This window comes from Lathamus discolor, chromosome 3 (assembly GCF_037157495.1).
Source record: "Lathamus discolor isolate bLatDis1 chromosome 3, bLatDis1.hap1, whole genome shotgun sequence".
Lineage (NCBI taxonomy): Eukaryota > Metazoa > Chordata > Aves > Psittaciformes > Psittacidae > Lathamus > Lathamus discolor.
The window spans coordinates 71698802-71721255 of NC_088886.1; the positions used below are offsets into that span (position 1 = coordinate 71698802).

The 22454-nt window shown below is 52.6% G+C and overlaps 2 protein-coding genes across 2 annotated transcripts; one reads left to right on the top strand and one right to left on the bottom strand.

The window, feature by feature from the left end:
- The first annotated feature begins 8044 nt into the window (after nucleotides 1-8044).
- LOC136009659 (putative methyltransferase DDB_G0268948) lies at nucleotides 8045-12132 on the top strand. Its single transcript, XM_065669734.1, has 6 exons — nucleotides 8045-8155; nucleotides 8426-8586; nucleotides 8846-9059; nucleotides 9604-9704; nucleotides 10427-10564; nucleotides 11717-12132. Exons 1-6 carry the CDS (start codon nucleotides 8045-8047, stop codon nucleotides 11805-11807), a joined length of 816 nt encoding a protein of 271 aa, XP_065525806.1. The 3' UTR covers nucleotides 11808-12132.
- Nucleotides 12133-16373: 4241 nt separating this feature from the next.
- LOC136011050 (interferon lambda-3-like) lies at nucleotides 16374-17575 on the bottom strand. The gene is made up of 5 exons (XM_065672726.1): nucleotides 17414-17575; nucleotides 17068-17145; nucleotides 16757-16900; nucleotides 16593-16673; nucleotides 16374-16469 (listed from the first exon to the last, which is right to left on the bottom strand). The coding sequence occupies exons 1-5, from the start codon at nucleotides 17573-17575 to the stop codon at nucleotides 16374-16376; spliced, it is 561 nt and encodes a 186-aa protein (XP_065528798.1).
- Nucleotides 17576-22454: the final 4879 nt, after the last annotated feature.

The window sequence follows — 22454 nt, forward strand, 5'->3', positions numbered from 1 at the left end:
GCCTCAAACCAAGATATTTCCAAAGGTGCTGCTGAAGAGGCAAGAGTCTCAAAGATTCAGCACTTGAGGAAGTAACCACTGGCAAGAGTAATTTCTAAAGTAATTTTGTAATCTCATCTCAGTTGATGCACATGTGATAGAATATTTCATTTTTTGATCACTGTGTCTCTGACCTGGAAAGTCTTTCATGTTTCCCACAGCAAGAATGCAAGCAGTTACAGACATCACCTGCTTCTGCAAACAAATGCAAGGTTTCTTCTCTGTTGGATTTCAGGCTATCACTGAGCCATTTCTCATTACCCCACTGTCACTGCTGCTAAAGCTAGAGAGAAGATCAAACAAACATCTTGTGTTTATACTGTACCACCATTTAAAGAATACGTATGTCTTCTTCTGTCCTTATTGGTCTTTCTCTCAAGCTTTTATTTAACACGTATGTGTCTGCTGGGGAACCAAGCAAAAGAAGCCTGCTTTTTTGTTAAAAGTATGAGCTCCTGCCTTTATAAGCAATTGTGAAAGTTCTCATATTGTCAGGAACAAAGAGAAACAGCCATTATCCAAACTCCCTCACGGGTTCCCTAAACACAGCTTTTCTATGCCCTTACTTTAAAAATGCTAACTCTATATTCAGACACATCCCGTCTGCTGAAAAATAAAGTAGAAGTCCCTGCTGCTCATGTTTTGGTCCCAGAGTTTGCAATCTCAGAAGAGATGCTAGTTCTGCATTTGTATTCAAGCACTCAGCAAGCCAGGACAGCTGGGATCACATATTTTGCCTAGAGAAAATAAAAAATACAGACTTTAATGGAGATGGCCACATGGCTTCAGGCCTTAAGACAGGGGCAGGTTTAGGCTAGTTTTCTTACAAGCTGCCCAAGGAAGCTGTGAATGGTCCATCTCTGGCAGTGTTCAGGGCCAGGTTGGATAGTGCTTGGGAGCAACCTACTCTAGTGGAAGGTGTCCCTGCCTGTGGCAGGGGGCTGGAACTGAATGAGCTTTAAGGTCCCTTCCAACCCAAACCATTCTGGGATTCTATGATATATCCAGTTTTAAAGACTCTATAGATGAGGGTCTGGTTTTCACTACAAAGATAAAAGTAACACGGTATTGCACAACTTGTGTTCTAACAGTGAAAGAAGCCAGTGAACAAGGAGGACACATCTCTCATGTGGCAGATGATCTGCTTACTAATAGTCTTTGCTTTCCACCACCTTGCTTGCTTGTTTGGGTTTAGCCTGTGCTGGCTTTCTCCCCTCCCTCTCTTAAACAAAAGCATTCTGTTTTTAGACTGAAATCATTAGAGTTGTGACTGACCTGTCACAGCAGACCTGAAACTGGTTTTGGAATATCAGAAGGAAGAAGGTGCTGTGTGACAGTAATTATGACAATGACGTGTGCAGTATTAGAGCTGTTAGTTCATATGCATGTAGCCAAGAAAAAGTGAGTATCACTGATGTTACGCATGTGAGATTGTTGCCACATGTAACACTTTTCCTCCTGGACACTTCAACTCACATCTGCTGCAAGCCATTTGGAAGAAGAGTGGGTCACTGTAATTTCATTGTGGTTGTGATGGCAACATCAGAGCATTTTTCTACACACTGCTTTATTAAAGTCATATTGAAAAGGGATCTCAAGAGTTCCTACAGTAACAACTGGCTTTCTGTTAGTCGATAACTGCATCACTGTGGACAGTTTGTAAGCAGAGCACTAAAGGAGAAACATGCCAAGAGGAGGGCAAACAGCCCCATGGGCTGCAGCTCATGGTTACTACCAAGTGGCTGAGATTTGATATATGCTTTATATGACAAGCAGTCACGCAACCCTCCAATTAAAATCAGTGTACATGTTCAACTGCTGACACCTCTCAGGGACTGCACTGACCTGGAATTTAGCTGCTTCTTCCCTGGGCAGTGCTAAAACCAGAGAACAAAACAGCAGAGCAGGGTTCAAAATCAGATTAGAAAGCCATTTTTTTCCTGCGGGTCTAGGTAAAAAAACAAAATAAAGCAAAAGACCCACAATGATTTTGGTTTTCTTAAGGTTTGGGTTTCTTGCTTATACCAGTCCTAATCTTAACTTCTTTTTCCTGGACAGAGTAATCTTCTCTTTCCATCTCCTGTGTGACTCCATGTCCATGGTGGTCACAGTCCCCAGTGACAACCTCAAGTTTGGAGTTGGGGTTAAACTATGGAGGAGCCAGGACAGGACCATGAGAGAGGGTTGATTTTTGCAAGGCATCCCTGCCCCTAACACTGCCAGAGCCTGGGTGCCTGCTCCTCTGTGAAGCAAGACTTTAAGGTTTTTAGTCCATCCCCTAATCTGTTATCCCATAAACATCCTACTGGCTCATATCCGTGTGCCGACATGGCATGACACATTGCCTACAGCCATCATTCAGTTAGGACGGTCCAAACAGGTGACTGATGCTGCAGTGTTGAGATGACAGTAACCATGGTCAGAGTTTTCAGTGGTGCCCAGAGACAGGAGGAGGAGCAATGCCCATAAACTAAAACACAGGAAGTTTCACCTCAACACAAGGAAGAACTTTTTGACATCAAGGGTGGCAGAGTACTGGAACAGGCTGCCCAGGGGGGTTGTGGAGTCTCTACTCTGGACACATTCAAAACCCAATACAGTACAACAGACAGGGATCTGGGAAGCCCTCAGCTCATCAGCTTTTAGGGAGAAGAAGCAGCCTTTAGAAATGTAAGGAGCAACAGACAGAACAGGGGCTGAGAGCTCCTTTGGTCTAATGCAAAGAAGCATGTCCAGCAGGTTGAAGGAGGTGATCCTGTCCCTCTGCTCTGCTCTCATGACACCCCACTTGGGGTATTGTATGCAGTTCTGGTGTCCTCAGTGTAAGAAGGACATGGAGCTGTTGGAGCAAGTCCAGAGGAGGCCACGATGATGATCAGGGGCTGGAGCACCTCCCGTATGAAGACAGGCTGAGGAAGTTGGGGCTGTTCAGCCTGGAGAAGAGAAGGCTGCATGGGGACCTAATAACAGCCTTCCAGTATCTGAAGGGGGCCTCTTAGGATGAGGGGCTCTTCATTAGGGACGATAGTGATAGGACAAGGGGTAATGGGTCCAAACTTAATCAGGGGAAGTTCAGTCTAGATGTAAGGAAGTTCTTTGCTGTGAGGGTGGTGAGGCACTGGCACAGGGTGCCCAAAGAAGTAGTAAATGCTCCATCCCTGGCAGGGTTCAAGGCCAGATTGGACGGAGTCTTGGGTGGCATGGTCTAGGGTGAAGTGTCCTTCCTATGGCAGGGAGGTTGGAACTGGGTGATCTGAAGGTCCTTTCTAACCCAAACCATTCTATGGTTCTACGACTGGGGAGCTGTTTTGCTAAGTAAAATGATGTCATCTACCTGGACTTGTGCAAAGCGTTTGACACTGTCCCACATGACATCCTTCTCTCTAAATTGGAGAGACATCAATTTGATGGATGGACCACTTGGAGGATAAAGAACTGGCTGGATGGCCACACACAAAGAGTTGTGGTCAATGGCTCGATGTCCGGCTGGAGACCGGTAACGAGTGGTGTCCCTCAGGGATCGGTGTTGGGACCAGTCTTGTTTAACATCTTGGTCGCTGACATGGACAGTGGGATTGAGTGCGCCCTCAGCAAGTTTGCCAATGACACCAAGCTGTGTGGTCCGGTTGATATGCTGGAGGGAAGGGATGCCATCCAGAGGGACCCTGACACGCTTGTGAGGTGGGCTGATGCCAACCTTATGAAGTTCAACCACGACAAGTGCAAGGTCCTGCACCTGGGTCGGAGCAATCCCAGGCACAGCTACAGACTGGGCAAAGAAGAGATTCAGAGCGGACCTGCAGAGAAGGACTTGGGGGTGCTGGTCGATGAGAAAATGAACATGAGCCGGCTTCAGTGTGCGCTCGCAGCCCAGAAAGCCAACCGTATCCTGGGCTGCATCAAAAGGAGCGAGACCAGCAGGTCGAAGGAGGTGATCCTGCCCCTCTACTCTGCTCTTGTGAGACCTCACCTGGAGTATTGTGTGCAGTTCTGGTGTCCTCAACATAAAAAGGACATGGAACTGCTGGAACAAGTCCAGAGGAGGCCACGAGGATGATCAGGGGACTGGAGCACCTCCCGTATGAAGACAGACTGAGGAAGTTGGGGCTGTTCAGCCTGGAGAAGAGAAGGCTGCGTGGGGACCTAATAGCAGCCTTCCAGTACCTGAAGGGGGCCTATAGGGATGCTGGGGAGGGACTCTTTGTCAGGGACTGGAGTGACAGGACAAGGGGTAACGGGTTCAAACTTAAACAGGGGAAGTTTAAATTGGATATAAGGAGGAAATTCTTTCCTGTTACGGTGGTGAGACAGTGGAATGGGTTGCCCAGGGAGGTTGTGAGTGCTCCATCCCTGGCAGTGTTCAAGGCCAGGTTGGATGTAGCCTTGTGTGGGATGGTTTAGTGTGAGGTGTCCCTGCCCATGGCAGGGGGTTGGAACTAGATGATCTTGAGGTCCTTTCCAACCCTAACTATTCTATGATTCTATGATTCTATGATTCTATGATTCTATTTGTGGAAACAGCACTTGAAGCAGCCTCAATAAAGCACACTTAGGGTACCCAACCCAAACACATCCTACCAGGCGAGAGACCATGGGAGTGACTTGGAGAAATACTTATGAAGCACATCTGAACTTTTCTCCTTCATCCTTTTTCATTCCAGCATTTAGGGATGGGACTTTTACTGTGGGCCTGTGAAGGCCAGTGCCTTTTCTCAGGGCTTTCCCATAAACCAGCTGGAATTCCTTACTACTTTGACAACTCAGTCATACTTTAGCTGATGCAAGGGGCTGTTTGATGAAACCTAAGCCTTTAAATGCCTACACCAAAGTTATTTCAATTACTGCATTTCCCCCAGTATACCTTCTCCTGTTTCTGACAGGTTTAGCACAAATTGCAGTCTTCTGTTTCATAAATCTCCATTTCTTCTCCTTCTCAAAGGCTATTACATTGATCTGTCAAGTCTATCAGTACTGGGCCAAAACTTATCTGAAGCAGTTGGAGACAGTTGTTTGTGCACACAGAATTGTGGTCTCAGGGCAGTGAGTCTTCCTTTCTGAGGAGAACATAGAAATCAGATTTCTTTAATCCAAAAGAAAATTAAGAATGCCCTGTGACAGAAAAGCCACCCCAGCCTCAACTGCAAGCACTTCTGTGGGAGCACAAGTGCAGAGGGAGAGGCAGGGGATGTGGGTTGTGGGGGGGAGGTTCTCCAGAGGGAATGATTCTCTGGGGAGTGAAGGTGAGCAGTTTGGGAGTGAGCTCTGAGGCCTTAGTGCTTAACAAGCCCTGGGGCGATGAGCTGGGCTGTTGAAGGACAGGAAAGGTCAAACAGCAAGCCTCAGGAGGATGCGCCCGGATGTAGTTGTGGTGGGAATCTCAGGCTAGAGGATGTAGGGGTTGTGAAATGGTCTGCAACACTGTGATTGAACTGTTTATCTGGAGAGTTTCACAGTGGCCCTTGAGATTGAATGTTGTATGTATGTGCAGGTTGGGAAAGTACCGAACAAGGGGATAAAAAGGGCTTGGTAGTAATAAACAAGGATTTGAGTCTCTGCATCAACTTGAGTCCGTGTCGTGAAATGCCACATGGTTCAACCGCGGCTACAGAGGTGACAGCCAAACTGAGACAACTGGTGTGCAGGGGAAGCACATCATTGCTGATTGAGGCAGCAGTTTGGACGCCAGGGAGCATTCAGCAGTATCTTTTGGCTTGTCCCTGTAGTCCAAAGTGCTGGTTTTTGCATGAAAATGAGTAACCCCTCAGCTACTCCTACACATGCAGCTCAAGTCACCTGCGGTTCAAAGTGAAGGTTATTCCTCAAATAAACTTTTTTATCAAAGCAAATTAAAAGCAGTCGGATCTCACTGAACATTCTCTCCTAAGGTGGCAACATGGGAACATAACAAAATTATTCCCAGTATGATTGCTGATAGACAGGAATTATTATTTTTAATTACAAACAGCACCAAATGGAAGCAGAAATTACAATATCAAAAGTATCTGGTGCATTAGAAAACAGTACATTCCCATAACACCAGCAGCAACTTGTTTTCCTGTTCCTCAGAGTGCCAGGCGTCCCCAAAACACGCTCCCACTGAGGGGTGAGAGCACACTGATTCCTTACATACGACCAGCCCGGATTCTGGTCAGGGTGTTTGAAGCAGGAATGTATAACATGATCCATCAATAAAGCTCAGCTGTTGGCTTACTTGATTTGTCTGCAGAAACATCACCTCCAACATGTAAGACAGCACTCCCTGCATAGCTGCAGAGCCTCTGGCACTCAGAACCAGCCTTAAGAAGGTTCAGCTGAAAAACTTCCAAACTCCACTGCTTTTTCTGTAATTTGGTAGGTGATTTTCCGTGCTTATTTGATAGCACCATGAAAGTGTGTATATATGTGAAATAAGAGCAAGCCTTCCAAAAGAAGGCTCTGTTGCATAAACAGCTCTTGGAAAAAGAAACCAAAACAGATCTCAGGAGCACATGTTAGCCAGATCCCTCACTGCAGGACCAGCATATTTAGGTGATGTTGAAAGTGGCACAAAAGCCTCAACAGAAAAAACTAGCTTGTTATTGCCTTACCTTAGCCAGACGTGCCAAATCCCAAAGGGCCTTACCCTATTTTCATCCTGCAGGATTCCGGGATTTTAAATCTCAAAGGGTTTTCCTTTAAAAAAAAACCAACAAAACCTCTTCCCTATTCAAAACCAAGTCAGGCTAGTATTAATTTGCACATACAAGCAAACATCCTAGTAAGTGCAAGACTGCTGCAAGCCAGATCTGCCTGGCAGAAAGCTTCCCTCATCTACCCAGGGGGAAGCTGAAGCACTGCTGGCTCAGACTCCACCCTCCAGGAGAAGCTGATGGGATCGTCCTGCACTACAAAAAGCTGGCAGGGGTGTTAGGCTAATGCTGGCCAGTTGTGGCGCCTGCAGCTCCATCACCCATGGCTGAAAAAGGCGCGCAAATAGTCATGCGGGCCTTAACTTGCAGTGGACTTGCATTGCATGGGAGATACTCAGAGCTACTTTGCCCCAGTACGGCCATAACACTTACATCACACAGCCCCCATGGCAGGGGTTTAGAACTGGATGAGTGTCAGGGCAGCAAAATTCAGGTCCTCATGTGGAGGTGGTATTTCGTGAGTGTCACTGTTATACTGCCAGAACAGGGGAGACTGAGATGAGCTCTTAGGCAGAAGCTCTTCCCTGTGAGGGTGCTGAGGCGCTGGCACAGGGTGCCCAGAGAAGCTGTGGCTGCCCCATCCCTGGCAGTGTTCAAGGCCAGAAGCATGCAGGAGCATCCGGTCCCTGCAAGAGGCATGGAAGATCTCGCATGCTCTGCCAGGAATTCTCAAGTGACTTCTAATTTCCATTCCATTCTTCGCCACACAATCAGTCTTCCCATCTTCCTTAATTAAAAGGTGAAATTATGGGAGAAGGACTTGTTTCTTATTGTTTCTGGAAGATCCCAATGCTGGGGCTTTGCTCTCAGCCAGGGCTTTCAGCACCCCTACATGCTGTGGGGAAGGATTTACAGCAGGGTGAGCTAAGGGAGGAGACAGAACTTATTTCTTCTCCAACATTTTGTGTGCTCAGGCATGAGAACAACCAGCCAACGTGCCAACTGCCTCGAAAAGGATGTAGCAGTCGGCTGGGACACTGGATCCTATGGGAAGAGGCTGGTGCAGGAGCCGTGAAACCTGGAGGTGAGTGGGGCATTGACTTCATTGCAGGGAAGGAGGATGAATGGCACATCTTTAGGGAAAAGAGAAAACTCAGTTTTAAAGCTTCCCAGGTAGAAAACAGAGGGGCCCAGGGTTGTGGTGTCTGGGCTTAACATACAGTCATGGAGAAAGGAAATGAGGATTTGTTTTCCATTTGAGAAATGGGCCTACCAGCAGCTGGAGACTCCAGCGCTTGCGGTCACGTGCTGAGGAGTTGGATCCTGTGGTGACAAACCCAACTGGCTGCCTCCTCCCACATGCCAGGTCAGTCAGCATGGCCACCCAGATGTTCGAGGCCAGGGAACATGCAGCCATCTACCAGAAATACAGGTTTGCACCGGGCAAAGAGCTGCAGCGAACCATTCTCACCTACCTGCAGGAGAAGGTGAGTGGGGTATGGCCAGGCCGAAGGGAAAATGGGGTGGTGGCATTTGGTGGGGTGGTGGCATTTGCCTTGATGAGAGTATCACCTTGGTTGGTGACACTGGGAAGGATAGATCAGTAGGGCTTAATGCAAGATGTGGGCATCGAAGAGCCTTTTCCATGGGTTGTATCATGCCAAGTCTGTTCCTGTGTGGATGCTGGGGGAAGGAATGGAGTGAAAGCACCAAAATAGGGTGATGGTTTGCTGAGATGCATCCCCTCCTCCCCGCAGAGTATAAACCCTGCTGAGCTGGTGGTAGATGTCGGCTGTGGGTCTGGACAAGGCACCCGGTTCCTTGCGCAGCACTTCAAGAAAGTGGTGGGAACGGACATCAGCGAAGCACAGATCCAGGAGGCCAAGGGGGGCCCCTCCATGCCCAATGTCTCCTACCTGTGAGTGCTGGGGCAGCAAAATTCAGGTCCTCATGTGGAGGTGGCGTTTTGTGAGTGCCACTGTTATAAGAGCCAGCTGGCACCAAGGAAAATCCTATTAGATGGAATTCTTGGTGTGAGCAGGCACTATCCTAGACTTTGAGTATCCATAGTCTTGCATCCCAGGTGGTCATCATCAACTCCAAGAAATACCCACTGACTTAATGTGCTACTCTCTAATTCCCATATTACACGCTGCCCGTTTCCTTTCCCCTTCCAGTGTGTGCCCTGCAGAGGAGCTGCCGTTCGAGGATTCCTCAGTGGACCTCCTGACATCGTTCACCGCTGCGCATTGGTTTGATACTGGGAAGTTCATGAGGGAAGCAAAGCGTGTGGTCAGGCCAGGTGGTTGCATGGCCATCAGCACCTACACCGTGGACATGAGTCTGCACTATGGAAAGTGCTCTGAAAAACTGACCCAGGTCTTCAGGGAGGTGAGGTGATGAAACCTAAACCTCAGGGCTTCCCCTCCTGGTCTGGGCAGGGGGAAGTGTGTAGTACTTAGAGGCAGAGAGGAAAGTAGTGGGCTTGGGGTATATGACAAGATGGATGGATGAGGAAAAGAGGGCATTAGGATTAATAGGGCAGACTCTGATGTGGAGAGAAGGGCTGCAGAGCAGATGTGGAGGGCTGGTATTGTCGAAGAGACTTCTTTTGCTCTGTTCACAGTGAAAAGAATGGGAAGTAAAGAAAGAGGGTTTTTTTAGTGATGTTTCTTGACAGAGAGTGTTTTAATAACTTGATAAAAGGAGACTTTCCACTATGAGTAACAGCAGTGCAGGGAGCAGGACAGGACCCTTATCTCTATAATAAAAGAGTATTCTCAAGTTCTTGATGCTAAGAAAGATTTTGGTGTATTTTAATGCCAAGAGTGTTTAAGAAAAAAGGTACGTTTATGAATGCATCAGATCTAGGGACAAGTGCAACTGAGAGCTTTCAGGAGGGCTGTGTTTGGTTTTTAATATACTGCCTTTACAGTGCTGGGACCTGCTTTTAAAATACTCACATCACAGAATAAAACTTGTCTTGGAAGACTACAAAGAGATCTTCGAGGCCTTGCCATTCCCAGACAAGAAAAGGTGAGCAGAACCCCCTCGGCGCAGCACCAGCAGTGGATGGAGGTGGCGTCTCTGCTCCTCTCTCTGCCACCAGTCCAGACAGAGTTGGGTTTGCCAGAGCAGGCAGCTGCCAGCTTCCAGCACATGCCTTTGCATTGTGGCCAACACGGGCTGCACTTCCACTTCTGCTGAATTGGATGTGGGTCTATGCTGGGCCAGCATGTGAGGTCTGAGGGGTGCAAGAGCCCTTCCTGCTCAAGGCAGAACTGGGTTAGGGATTTTTTAATGGTGAATTATGATAATTTGAGGGCCTGGGCTGATCACTTAATGGATGAAGGGGGAACAATGGAGTGAGTGAAAGAACCTGCCAAGAACTGCAGGGAGCCAGTGCCTGCCTCCCCACCAAGGCCTGGGGCAGGGGCTGACTCTGCAGGCATAAAGGACATGTTGGCAGTGGTGGTGCAGACATGTTAGTGTCCTGGCTCCTGGAGGGGGGAATAGGCCTGTACTGAAAGGGCTGATCAAGTCACAGACTGTGTTAGATGGTCCTTAGAACCATCTCTGCTTCTCTAGTAGTGCATCAGTTGGAGCTTCTTACCTACCAAATGCCACAACTGGATGTTGTTTCCATGTGTTGGTATTTCATGGTATCAAGTATTCACCACCTTGTCAATCTGCGGTACTTGTTCCACTGCCTTTAAGACTTAACTTGCCAATGCCGCTTTCTCCCCCATGTCTCCTAGAATTACCGATATCTTTGATAAAATTCCCATGACCGTCGCTGGTGTGGTGGGTTACTTAGAGTCATCTTCTCCATATCAAGCCTTTATGAAGAATGACCCTGAAGCTGCAAAATCCCTCCTCCAAGAGACAGAAAAGAGGTGAGGAATCTGCTTGGGAAAACAAGCAGGGCATGGAGGGTGAGGTTGTGGAGACCCTTTCAAAGGTGGAAGTGAGCTGGGCAGTGATGTGCTCCCTCCTTTCCCCCATTGTGGAGGGATACTCGTCAGAGGTTAAACAGCAGATCCTCAGCTCATCACAGAATTATTGACATCCGTTTGAGTCAGTTGACTTAAAGCTTTTTAAGTCCATGTAGCTGTACAGTGGGCTTGCACTGATGTATCCATGCTAAGTCTCATCTCAGAGATGTCTTGGGTTTCTTTGCTGTCCTCTTGACTAGCAGAGGACAAGAGAAAACACTGACACTTGCATCTTGACCAGCCTGTTTTGGCCCACAACAAGGGCCTGCTGCAAAGCTGGGAAGGGGCAAGTGTACCTGCTGACTTACTCACTGATCAGGACAACCTCTGTGTATGTGTTGGAAGCATCTGACATTAAGACCTCTGTGCAAGGCATTTGACACTGTCCCACATGGCAGCCTTGCCTCTAAACTGGGGAGGCATGTATGCATGGATGGACAACTTGGTGAAAAAGGAATTGGCTGGATGGTCACGCTCAAAGAGTTCTGGTCAACACAAGAGGGACATGGAGCTGTTGAAGCAAGTCCAGAGGAGGCCACGGAGATGCTGCGAGGGCTGGAGCAGCTCTGGTCTGGAGCCAGGCTGAGCGAGCTGGGCTGGTTCAGCCTGGAGAAGAGGAGGCTCCTGAAGGGGAGATGTTAGAGCAGCTCCAGTGCCTAAAGGGGCTCCAGGAAACCTGGAGAGGGCTTTGGACAAGGGCCTGTAGGGACAGGCCAAGGGGAATGGCTTTAACCTGCCAGAACAGGGGAGACTGAGATGAGCTCTTAGGCAGAAGCTCTTCCCTGTGAGGGTGCTGAGGCGCTGGCACAGGGTGCCCGGAGAAGCTGTGGCTGCCCCATCCCTGGCAGTGTTCAAGGCCAGGTTGGACACAGGGGCTTGGAGCTCCCTGCTCTAGCAGAAGGTGTCCCTGCCCGTAGCAGGGGTTGGAACAGGATGAGCTTTAAGGTCCCCTTCAACCCAAACGATTCTGGTTCATCTCTGGTTGTGGGTGTCACACCATGTCAGGTGGCAGATGGCTGAGCAGAGTGAGACCCTTCTTGTCCTTCGTTTCAGGATGCTGGAGATGATGGGAGTTTCTTTTCGTGAGACCCCTGTGGAGTTCTGGGTGAGGCACGTCTGTGTGCTGGGGTGCAATGCACGGTGAGAGGAAACCCTTCTCCTGAGCTGGGCTGGAAGGAAGGAAGGAAGGCAAAAGCGGTTTGTCTCCTAATAGCCCACTTGGTGCCACTCTTACTCCTTGGGAAGATTAATTTTGGGGCTTACGATTTGGATGTGTGGAAAGCAGACAAGGGCTTATGCCAGCTCTTGGGTTCCAGTCCAGCTTGGTCCTCCAGTCTCCCCAGGGCTGCACAGGAAGGGTCCTGTTTCAGACTGGGGGTTGGGCTGCACGTGCGGATGAGAATCACAGTAACAGCTGAGAAACTTTCTGCATTTCTTACACAGTTGGGAATAAAACCAGCTGAGAACAAGGTGCTGTGATTCCTCTTTTGTAAGAGAGGCTGTAGAGCACCTGCTGGCATGGCAATAACTGCACTTCATGGTTACACTGCTTTCCTGGGCCCTGCGTGGTTCCATGGGACAGATGGGCTTTAGGTAGAAAGGGCTGTTTGCGCTTCCCCTGCCCGGGCTAAGCTGGGAGCTGTGTGCTGCCCCGTAAGGCCGAGCTGGAAAGGGGCTGTTCTCACCCACTGTGTGACCATCCCTCGTGGTTTGCTGGCTGGTGCGGGTGTAGCAGCAGCTCCTCCGCCCCAGGATTGCCCGGCATTGCTGCTTCAGCCCTCAGGAGGTTTCTTGCCGACAGCACACTCGGGAACATTTTGGGCTTGTTGCCACAGGGCCAACAGCCCACTGTTGTTCAAAGGGAAGATTAGAGGCTGTTTTTTGTGGTGGGGCAGATAGAGGCAACAGGGTTCAACGCTGGGCACAGCATGGCACAGGTTCCCTCCTGTTTGCCTTTTGGGTATTTTCAGTCCAGTCACAGCCTCTGCTGGGATCTTCCCTTTCCTGTAATTCCTGCACTTGGCAGGAATGCTGCCCCGATGCCATGGGGAGGGTTGTGGCCTCTCTTGGTTACACCTGGGTGCGTGGGTAAGAAAGGCGGAACTGACACCTCTGCTCCCTGCTTCAGAGGGCGCTCCTGGAGGAGGCTTGTGGGGCTGGAGGTGTTTCAGTGTGGTTCTGGGGCTCTCAGGTATGCTCCTGCCACGGCTGCAGAGTCTGAGCCTCCTTGCCCTGGCCAAGGGTGCCTGACCCTGGGTATATCACCACTGGGGTCACCGGGTGCTGGCTCAGCTTGCCCAGGGTGGGGAGCAAAGGCTTTGACCCTGCTTGGTGCCTCCCCGGAGGGTGGTGGGTCCCAGGAAGACAGCTGGGGGAAGAAAGCCCATCACTGGTGCGAGGCTGGTCCTGTGTCTGTGGCCGTGTGCTTGGGCGAGCAGCAGAATGAAACCTCCCTTGCTGGGTGAGGATGGGGCTTCTGACTTGTCTTCTCTTCAGGAAGCGCTAGAGTCTCTTCCTGCCCTGGACACGGCTGCGGGGATGCCTGTAGGGAGCCCCAGCTCTGTCCTGGTGGGGTGAATTCTCCTAGCCCAGGGACACCCCCTGTGCGTCCATTGCCAGCAGAAAGGCTCTGGGGACAAAGTGCTGTTTGGGGGTTTTCTTTAAATTGAACAGGTTTCTTTCTCTTCCCGATAACTGGGGATAACTGGATAACTCTGGAGCTACCAGCCCTTCCCTCCCCAGCGCTGCGCGACGCTCAGCACAGCCCCAGGGTGATGCAGGAGGTGACTGGCAGTGATGTAAGACCAGGGGTTGCATCACCAGCGTGGGACACACAGTGTGGCACAAGCCAGCCCCACGGCACCAAGAGGCGGTGAAGGGTTCTGGGGTGCACAGTGGGGCCAGCAGCACTTTGCTGGCACTGACCCACTGGGCTGGTGGGTACAATTCCGGAGATGGTGCCAAGTGGAGGCCACCCGATGTCCCTCTCCTGCCTCAGCACGTGGCCATGGGCTCCTGCACATCTCCCAGGAAGGTTATTTTTTAAGCTGGGTTTTGGGAACAGCATTTTTCGTTCTTTCTCTCTTCTTTTCCAAGCCTGGTGACTTTGGCAGGAGCCAGTTCATCCCAGACAAGCTCCAAAAGGGCTCAGGAAGGAGCGATCCAGGCTCCCCCTCACCTGCTCTCGCAGCGTGACTTGTGGCCAAGGCTTTTCCATGCTGGCAACACGCAGCAGCCGATGAGTCACGGGCAGTTGCCTCCCCTGCCTGCGGCCGTGCCCGGTTTCACTTTCCTTCTTGCACCCAGAACTTCCCGTGTACCGGAATTTCTTGTCTGAGGCATTCCAGTGGCTCTGCCGGGCTGTGTGCATTGAGGAGGGAGCTCCATCGCCACCACTCTCCTAGCGCAGCACTGCCTGCAGGTGGGGCTGGGAGCCACCAGGGCTGGAGCGATGTCTGCGGCTGGTCCCCAGCACCCTGCAGACCCCACAGGGCACAGCATGGTGTCGCCAGCCCGTGCTGGCTTTGGGGTCCCTGTGCAGTCATGGCAGGAGCTGACACAAGCGCCTCTGCAGGAGCCGTGCCCAGCACAGCCAGGCTTTGCTGGCGGGGCTGGGACTGGGATGTGCTGGAGCATGGCACCACTGTGTGAGGTGTTTGCCGGGGTGCCGATGCCCAGCATGGCGAGACCGCGTCCCACCAGTGACAGTCCCTCACTGCTGCTCAGCTACAGTTGGCGGCAAGTGGAACACATGCATCCAAGCAAGGTGCCCAGGAGACCTTGCTGAGGCGCTGGCACAGGGTGCCCAGAGAAGCTGTGGCTGCCCATCCCTGGCAGCGTTCAAGGCCAGGTTGGACACAGGGGCTTGGCTTTAAGGTCCCTTCCAACCCAAACCTGTCTGTGATGATACGATTCTATGATCTTCAGCCTTTCATCGCAGCCAGCCTGAGTGCTGGGGGCTGCGCTTGTGGCCGCAGTTTCACCGCTCAGCTTTCGCTTTTCCTTTGTTCCTGTGGATCTCCCTGTGCCTGCATGAAGACATGAGGTTTCATTTACTTCTGCAACCAGAAATGACGCCCGAGAGCTAAAAGCCACAGTGGTGGGAAAGAGAAGCCAAACTGAGTCCCACAAGGATGTGATGCTGCTCTGGGACTTGACAAGTGACCCAAGTGTCCCCAGCCCCGTCCTTGGCAGGAGCCTGTGGCAGCGGTTCCTGGTGGGTCTGTGTGCATGCCAGGGCAGGGCCATCTTCCGGTCCTGCTCTGGGTCCTGAAGGTGCAGATGAGGCCATCCCAGCACAGCAGGCACTGGACATCATCTTGGGTGCTGGACATCACTCTCTGGGTGCTGTGGACCTTGCTCCAGCCCCACTGGTGGCTGCTGGAGATGCCAAAACACCCCAGCCTGGCCCCTGCCTTGTTCTGGAGAAAGAAGCACCCCACAGGAACTGCCCTACGAGCTGGCTGGCCTCCACCATGTGAGACCTTGAGCCACCATCACTCTCCTGCTGCTCCACTGAGACCTGAAGAGTTCCAGGCAGGGCCTGGACGTGCTTCCTCCCCTTTCTCCCTGGGGCCGTGTTTATTTTTATATCCATCGGGATTTTCTGCTGAGGTGCCACCTCTCAACAGCCCAGAGAAGCTGTGGCTGCCCCATCCCTGGCAGTGTTCAAGGCCAGGTTGGGCACAGGGGCTTGGAGCAACCTGGCCTTGTGGAATGTGTCCCTGCCCCTGCAGAGGTTGGAGCTCTATGAGCTTTAAGGTTCCTTCCAGCTCAAACCAGCCTGGGATTCCATCCCAGCTGAGCTGTACCTCACCTCGGTGACGTAGGTGATGGTAATTTTGCTGTTTGGGCTTTTATTTCGTAGTTGTATTGATTGTGAGGTTGTTGCAGTGAATAGAGCTTATTCTTATAAATTCCAAAAGGATGAAGTTACAGTGAAGCATATTCCAAAGATACGGTGGATGAGTGGCCCTTGGGAGGTCAAACCAGGAGCTTGCCCAGCCCGTGCCAGGACGTGAGCATCGCATTAGGCCGCATGTTCCTCCAGGCCTCATGTCCTCTTTCGCACCACCCAACACGGGTGGCCGGAGGGCTCCTGTCCCCAGGGCCGCCACAGCATTCATCTGTCCCCAGAGGCAACCCCGGGGGGCATTTGGGGTGTCCCCAGGCAGCTGGAGGTGAACATGAGTGCCACAGGTTTGTGATTTACGTGCAAATGCTCAAAGTTCACCCAATATCCTTCCTCCTCCCCAGTACCTCACTTTTCCAAAGGGATGAAGTTACAGTGAAGTGTATTCAAAAGATACGATGGCAGCTCGTCTGTTTATAAAATTTTATTCTGCATATTAAATAGCATGTAAGAAATAACTTATACAGGCAAATATATATAATGTACTCTGTAATAAATAGCAGATAAAAATAGATTTCTTTAAAAAACTGTTTTGAAAACCAGCAAAACAAAGATATCCAATAAATACATCTTTACCTCCTCCTGAGTCATTTATAAGTACACAATAAACCCCAATAATTTAACAGACTATGAAAAAGAATTGCTCCCTGAGCTCACATAAATAAGAAAAATGCTTAAATAGGAAATTACAGTCCAGCGATGCAGTAAAGATCGTTCTTCCCAGTCCTCGAGACATCCTTTGGGGCTGGTGAGCACCATTCCATGCCATGCCGTGCTGTGCCATGCCACCAGCAGGGACTAAGTGCATTGCTCCCGGAGGGCTGCACACCGCAGGTCGTTCAGGACTTGGAAGAGGTGAAGGATGGCTGAGGCCTCCAGGCAGCCGGCGGTCTCCTGTGGTGGGGAGAAGGGTCAGGTTTGCACTGCAGAGGGATGCAGCAGCCCCATGCAGAGGGATGCAGCAGCCCCATGCAGCGTGCAGCTGGTAACACCCCAGAGCCCCCTGCCCTGACTTACTGTTTCCTTGGCCATCTGCAGCCTCTGCAGCCAGTGCCGCAGTTTCCCGGAGGGATGATAAGAAGGAGCCTCCATGGCCACCTGCAATAGAGCAGCTGAGTAAGGACCAGCGCTGACCTGGGTGCATGGGGTGCACGGGCCAGGGGACTTGGAGGGACACTCACACAGCCTTGCAGGTCCTCCCGGGCCTGGGTGAGGAAGGCCAGGGGCTGCTGGCGCAGCTCCGCGAGCCTGGGCGCAGCGGGGAGCCCCAGCACAGCGATGGCCAGGTCCAGCTCGGCTTCCACCAGCATCACTCGGTCGGGCACCTGTGGGCAGCAGTGTCCTGGTTAGGCACCCGCACTGCCAGGGGTGGCAATGTGCTGGAGGATGGGTTCTCAAAGACCGCCCGTGCTGCAGATGGATGGAGGTGGGACGGGGAGGTCCTGGCTGGAGGGGGCCGTACCCCCTTCTTACAGCATTGCCGTGCTCTTACCGACAGCTCTGGCGTGCTCCACTTCCGATGGAAGAGCCTGGTGTTGCATTTGTGGCCCGACAGCAGCATGATGTCCTCCTGCAGGCACAAACCAAGGGGGACATTCAAAAAAATGTCATCTGCGCTGCTGGCGATGTTGTGCAACCCTGGTCAGCCTTGAGGGGGTTGAAACCAGGTTGAAGTTTGGCTCAGCAAGCTTCTTGTCCCCTAACTCCCTTGGGAAACATCCTCCTTGTCCCCAGACTGCTGCAGAAAGCATCCACCTTGTCACTCAGGGTCTCGAATTTGGCATCCCCTCTGCCTTGCCCCCTCCAGCTCACAGCCCCCTGTTGCCAGCCCTACTCACAAAGTGCTCCTTCATCTTCTGCACAGCCTTCAGCTCATGGGGCACGAGGAACTGGTACTTGGAGAGGCTGCAGCTCCTCTTGAGGGCATCCGGGGGGATGGCAGCCCCGAGGCTGGTCCCTACCACCAGCGCCAGCAGGACGATGAAGCTGAGGGACAGCATCGTGCTGACGAGAGCCTGACGGTGAGCAGGTGATGATGGATGGGGTGAGGAGCTTGGGGAGGCAGAAGCCACAGAGGACACAGCACAGCGCTCTGGGCTGGATCCCTGTTGCTACTGCTGCAGGCGGTGAACTCAGCTGCGGGCAGCCGGGTTGGAGGCTGGTGCTGGAGAGCTGCTTCACCTCCCTTCTCTGCTTCATCTCCACGGCTTTTTTATGCTGCCCCGACGGCGCTTTCAGGTGGCAGGAAAATCCACAGCCTGTCGGCGCTGGAAACTGGAAAGTGAAAGCGGCGTCCGAGGGAATCCCGCCTCTTACTGCCGCCTCGACAGAGCAGCTCGGCAGCAGCCGGAGAGCAGGGGGATGCTCGGACTGCCTCCAGCGCACCCTCCATGGAGCTGAACGGGGGGACGCTGCTGCCACGTCGAGTGGTGCAGAGGTGCTGGTGAGCTCGGGGAGCCCCGGCCGTGACCCAGCCTGGCACGTACTGGGAGCCATGGGAGTCCCCAGGCTCACAGCCCAGTGGGCACAGCAGGCTCGGAGGGTCCCCCTGCCTCCTAAGCAGCAGCAGCACTTCGTGCCTCAGTTTCCCCGTGGGAGGCACCACACAACAGCTGTGGCAGGGAGGGGATGGAAGCAACAGCCAGAGTGGGCACTACACAACACAGGCTGCGGGCACTTCTGGGTTATGCAGACAGACCAGGTTCATGACAAAAAGCAGGAAAACAGGTGAAAGCAGAAGCGCTTCCACAGTGTTTTCCAGGTGAGATGTAGAGCTCTGCAGGGAGGCTGCTGGAAATGAGTGGGGCTGCCAGCGCCACCAGTGCTGGAGCTGGATGGGGTTTCCTCCCTGCTCAGCCTGGAAATGCAGCTTTCAAGTGTGGACATCTCTCTGCTGAGATTTGGAACAATGCCTCCAGTGAGCAAAGTCCGTCCTTCCTCGAGGTACCCTCCTGCGATGTGAAGCCGTCACTGCTGGGCTTTCATTGCATGCATTCATCAAGCGTTAAAGATTCAACATTAGGGCAATGCCTGTATCCAGAAAGCAAACATGCAGTGAGGCAGCAAGAGGCACAAAAACACTGTGCAGTGCCTCACGTGGTGGCCATAGAGGTCACTGCTCCAGAAGGACCCTATTTTTCATGCTCCTATTTGGAAACAAACTGCCAACCTCAAGGAGTCCAAGCAAATGAGCAAAGCCCTTACACAAGGCCATGGGAAGGTACAGCTATGGTGGGCACACCAGCACAGACATGCTGTGCTGAGGCGTGGAGGTGGGCTGGGACTTCTGGACATCGTCCTGTCCAACCACTCCTCAAGCAGGGTCAGCCAGCACAGGCTGCCCAGGGCTGTGTCTGGTTTGGATGGAGACTCCACAGCTTCTCTGGGTAACCTGTGCCAGTGTCTCACCACCTTCACAGAAACAGTGTTTTCTCATGTCCATATGGACTTCCACGTGTCTCAGGTTGTGCCCACTGTCTGCTCTCCTGTCAGTAGGCAAAACCAAGAGCCCAGAGCCTGCTCTTCCCAGGCTGAACAGCCACAGCTCCCTCAGCCTTTCCTCACAGGAGAGATGCTCCAGACCCTTCATCAGCTTCGTGGTCCATTACTGGACTCTCTCCAGTCTGTCCGTGTCTCTCTCGCACTGGTGAGCCCAGGACTGGACCCAGCACTCCCGGGGTGGCCTCACCAGGGCTGAGCACAGGGGAAAGATCACTTCCCTTGGTCTGCTTGGAACACTCCTCACGCAGCCCCGGACACCATCCACCTCCTGTGCTACAAGGACACTCATCTGGCTCATGCTCAACCTGGCGCCCACCAGGACCCCCAGGGACTTTTCTGCTGAGCTGCTTTCAACGCGGGCAGTGGCCAGCACAGCCTGGACTTTGCCTTTCTCCTTGCTGAGCTTCATGACATTCCCGTCAGGGTTTCCTTTCACAGCATGTCACAGACATTACAGCTGGACCAGGCTCCACACCAGCCTCTTCTGCAATAGCCATAATTAAAAGCCTGAGCCCCAACCAGGGTTCAGTTCCTTTGCTGGCCTCCAGTGAGCAAGACCATGGCACTGTCTTCAACCTCCACCACCCGCCAGAAATGCACAGCTTCATAAGAATAAGCTTTATTAAAGCTCATAGAGCTCCAACATTTGCAGAATATTTTTACATGCTATTTAATATGCAGAATAAAATTTTATAAACAGACGAGCTGCCATCGTATCTTTTGAATACACTTCACTGTAACTTCATCCCTTTGGAAAAGTGAGGTACTGGGGAGGAGGAAGGCTATTGGGTGAACTTTGAGCATTTGCACGTAAATCACAAACCTGTGGCACTCATGTTCACCTCCAGCTGCCTGGGGACACCCCAAATGCCCCCCGGGGTTGCCTCTGGGGACAGATGAATGCTGTGGCGGCCCTGGGGACAGGAGCCCTCCGGCCACCCGTGTTGGGTGGTGCGAAAGAGGACATGAGGCCTGGAGGAACATGCGGCCTAATGCGATGCTCACGTCCTGGCACGGGCTGGGCAAGCTCCTGGTTTGACCTCCCAAGGGCCACTCATCCACCGTATCTTTGGAATATGCTTCACTGTAACTTCATCCTTTTGGAATTTATAAGAATAAGCTCTATTCACTGCAACAACCTCACAATCAATACAACTACGAAATAAAAGCCCAAACAGCAAAATTACCATCACCTACGTCACCGAGGTGAGGTACAGCTCAGCTGGGATGGAATCCCAGGCTGGTTTGAGCTGGAAGGAACCTTAAAGCTCATAGAGCTCCAACCTCTGCAGGGGCAGGGACACATTCCACAAGGCCAGGTTGCTCCAAGCCCCTGTGCCCAACCTGGCCTTGAACACTGCCAGGGATGGGGCAGCCACAGCTTCTCTGGGCTGTTGAGAGGTGGCACCTCAGCAGAAAATCCCGATGGATATAAAAATAAACACGGCCCCAGGGAGAAAGGGGAGGAAGCACGTCCAGGCCCTGCCTGGAACTCTTCAGGTCTCAGTGGAGCAGCAGGAGAGTGATGGTGGCTCAAGGTCTCACATGGTGGAGGCCAGCCAGCTCGTAGGGCAGTTCCTGTGGGGTGCTTCTTTCTCCAGAACAAGGCAGGGGCCAGGCTGGGGTGTTTTGGCATCTCCAGCAGCCACCAGTGGGGCTGGAGCAAGGTCCACAGCACCCAGAGAGTGATGTCCAGCACCCAAGATGATGTCCAGTGCCTGCTGTGCTGGGATGGCCTCATCTGCACCTTCAGGACCCAGAGCAGGACCGGAAGATGGCCCTGCCCTGGCATGCACACAGACCCACCAGGAACCGCTGCCACAGGCTCCTGCCAAGGACGGGGCTGGGGACACTTGGGTCACTTGTCAAGTCCCAGAGCAGCATCACATCCTTGTGGGACTCAGTTTGGCTTCTCTTTCCCACCACTGTGGCTTTTAGCTCTCGGGCGTCATTTCTGGTTGCAGAAGTAAATGAAACCTCATGTCTTCATGCAGGCACAGGGAGATCCACAGGAACAAAGGAAAAGCGAAAGCTGAGCGGTGAAACTGCGGCCACAAGCGCAGCCCCCAGCACTCAGGCTGGCTGCGATGAAAGGCTGAAGATCATAGAATCGTATCATCACAGACAGGTTTGGGTTGGAAGGGACCTTAAAGCCAAGCCCCTGTGTCCAACCTGGCCTTGAACGCTGCCAGGGATGGGCAGCCACAGCTTCTCTGGGCACCCTGTGCCAGCGCCTCAGCAAGGTCTCCTGGGCACCTTGCTTGGATGCATGTGTTCCACTTGCCGCCAACTGTAGCTGAGCAGCAGTGAGGGACTGTCACTGGTGGGACGCGGTCTCGCCATGCTGGGCATCGGCACCCCGGCAAACACCTCACACAGTGGTGCCATGCTCCAGCACATCCCAGTCCCAGCCCCGCCAGCAAAGCCTGGCTGTGCTGGGCACGGCTCCTGCAGAGGCGCTTGTGTCAGCTCCTGCCATGACTGCACAGGGACCCCAAAGCCAGCACGGGCTGGCGACACCATGCTGTGCCCTGTGGGGTCTGCAGGGTGCTGGGGACCAGCCGCAGACATCGCTCCAGCCCTGGTGGCTCCCAGCCCCACCTGCAGGCAGTGCTGCGCTAGGAGAGTGGTGGCGATGGAGCTCCCTCCTCAATGCACACAGCCCGGCAGAGCCACTGGAATGCCTCAGACAAGAAATTCCGGTACACGGGAAGTTCTGGGTGCAAGAAGGAAAGTGAAACCGGGCACGGCCGCAGGCAGGGGAGGCAACTGCCCGTGACTCATCGGCTGCTGCGTGTTGCCAGCATGGAAAAGCCTTGGCCACAAGTCACGCTGCGAGAGCAGGTGAGGGGGAGCCTGGATCGCTCCTTCCTGAGCCCTTTTGGAGCTTGTCTGGGATGAACTGGCTCCTGCCAAAGTCACCAGGCTTGGAAAAGAAGAGAGAAAGAACGAAAAATGCTGTTCCCAAAACCCAGCTTAAAAAATAACCTTCCTGGGAGATGTGCAGGAGCCCATGGCCACGTGCTGAGGCAGGAGAGGGACATCGGGTGGCCTCCACTTGGCACCATCTCCGGAATTGTACCCACCAGCCCAGTGGGTCAGTGCCAGCAAAGTGCTGCTGGCCCCACTGTGCACCCCAGAACCCTTCACCGCCTCTTGGTGCCGTGGGGCTGGCTTGTGCCACACTGTGTGTCCCACGCTGGTGATGCAACCCCTGGTCTTACATCACTGCCAGTCACCTCCTGCATCACCCTGGGGCTGTGCTGAGCGTCGCGCAGCGCTGGGGAGGGAAGGGCTGGTAGCTCCAGAGTTATCCAGTTATCCCCAGTTATCGGGAAGAGAAAGAAACCTGTTCAATTTAAAGAAAACCCCCAAACA

Coding starts and splice junctions, on each gene's coding strand:
- LOC136009659 (XM_065669734.1), top strand. CDS start 8,045: ATGGCCACCCAGATGTTCGAGGCCAGGGAACATGCAGCCATCTACCAG. Junction 9,705..10,426: donor CCATTCCCAGACAAGAAAAG/GTGAGCAGAACC, acceptor CATGTCTCCTAG/AATTACCGATATCTTTGATA. Junction 10,565..11,716: donor CTCCAAGAGACAGAAAAGAG/GTGAGGAATCTG, acceptor CCTTCGTTTCAG/GATGCTGGAGATGATGGGAG.
- LOC136011050 (XM_065672726.1), bottom strand. CDS start 17,575: ATGCTGTCCCTCAGCTTCATCGTCCTGCTGGCGCTGGTGGTAGGGACC. Junction 17,146..17,413: donor AGAAGATGAAGGAGCACTTT/GTGAGTAGGGCT, acceptor TTGTGCCTGCAG/GAGGACATCATGCTGCTGTC. Junction 16,901..17,067: donor GGAGCACGCCAGAGCTGTCG/GTAAGAGCACGG, acceptor TGCTGCCCACAG/GTGCCCGACCGAGTGATGCT.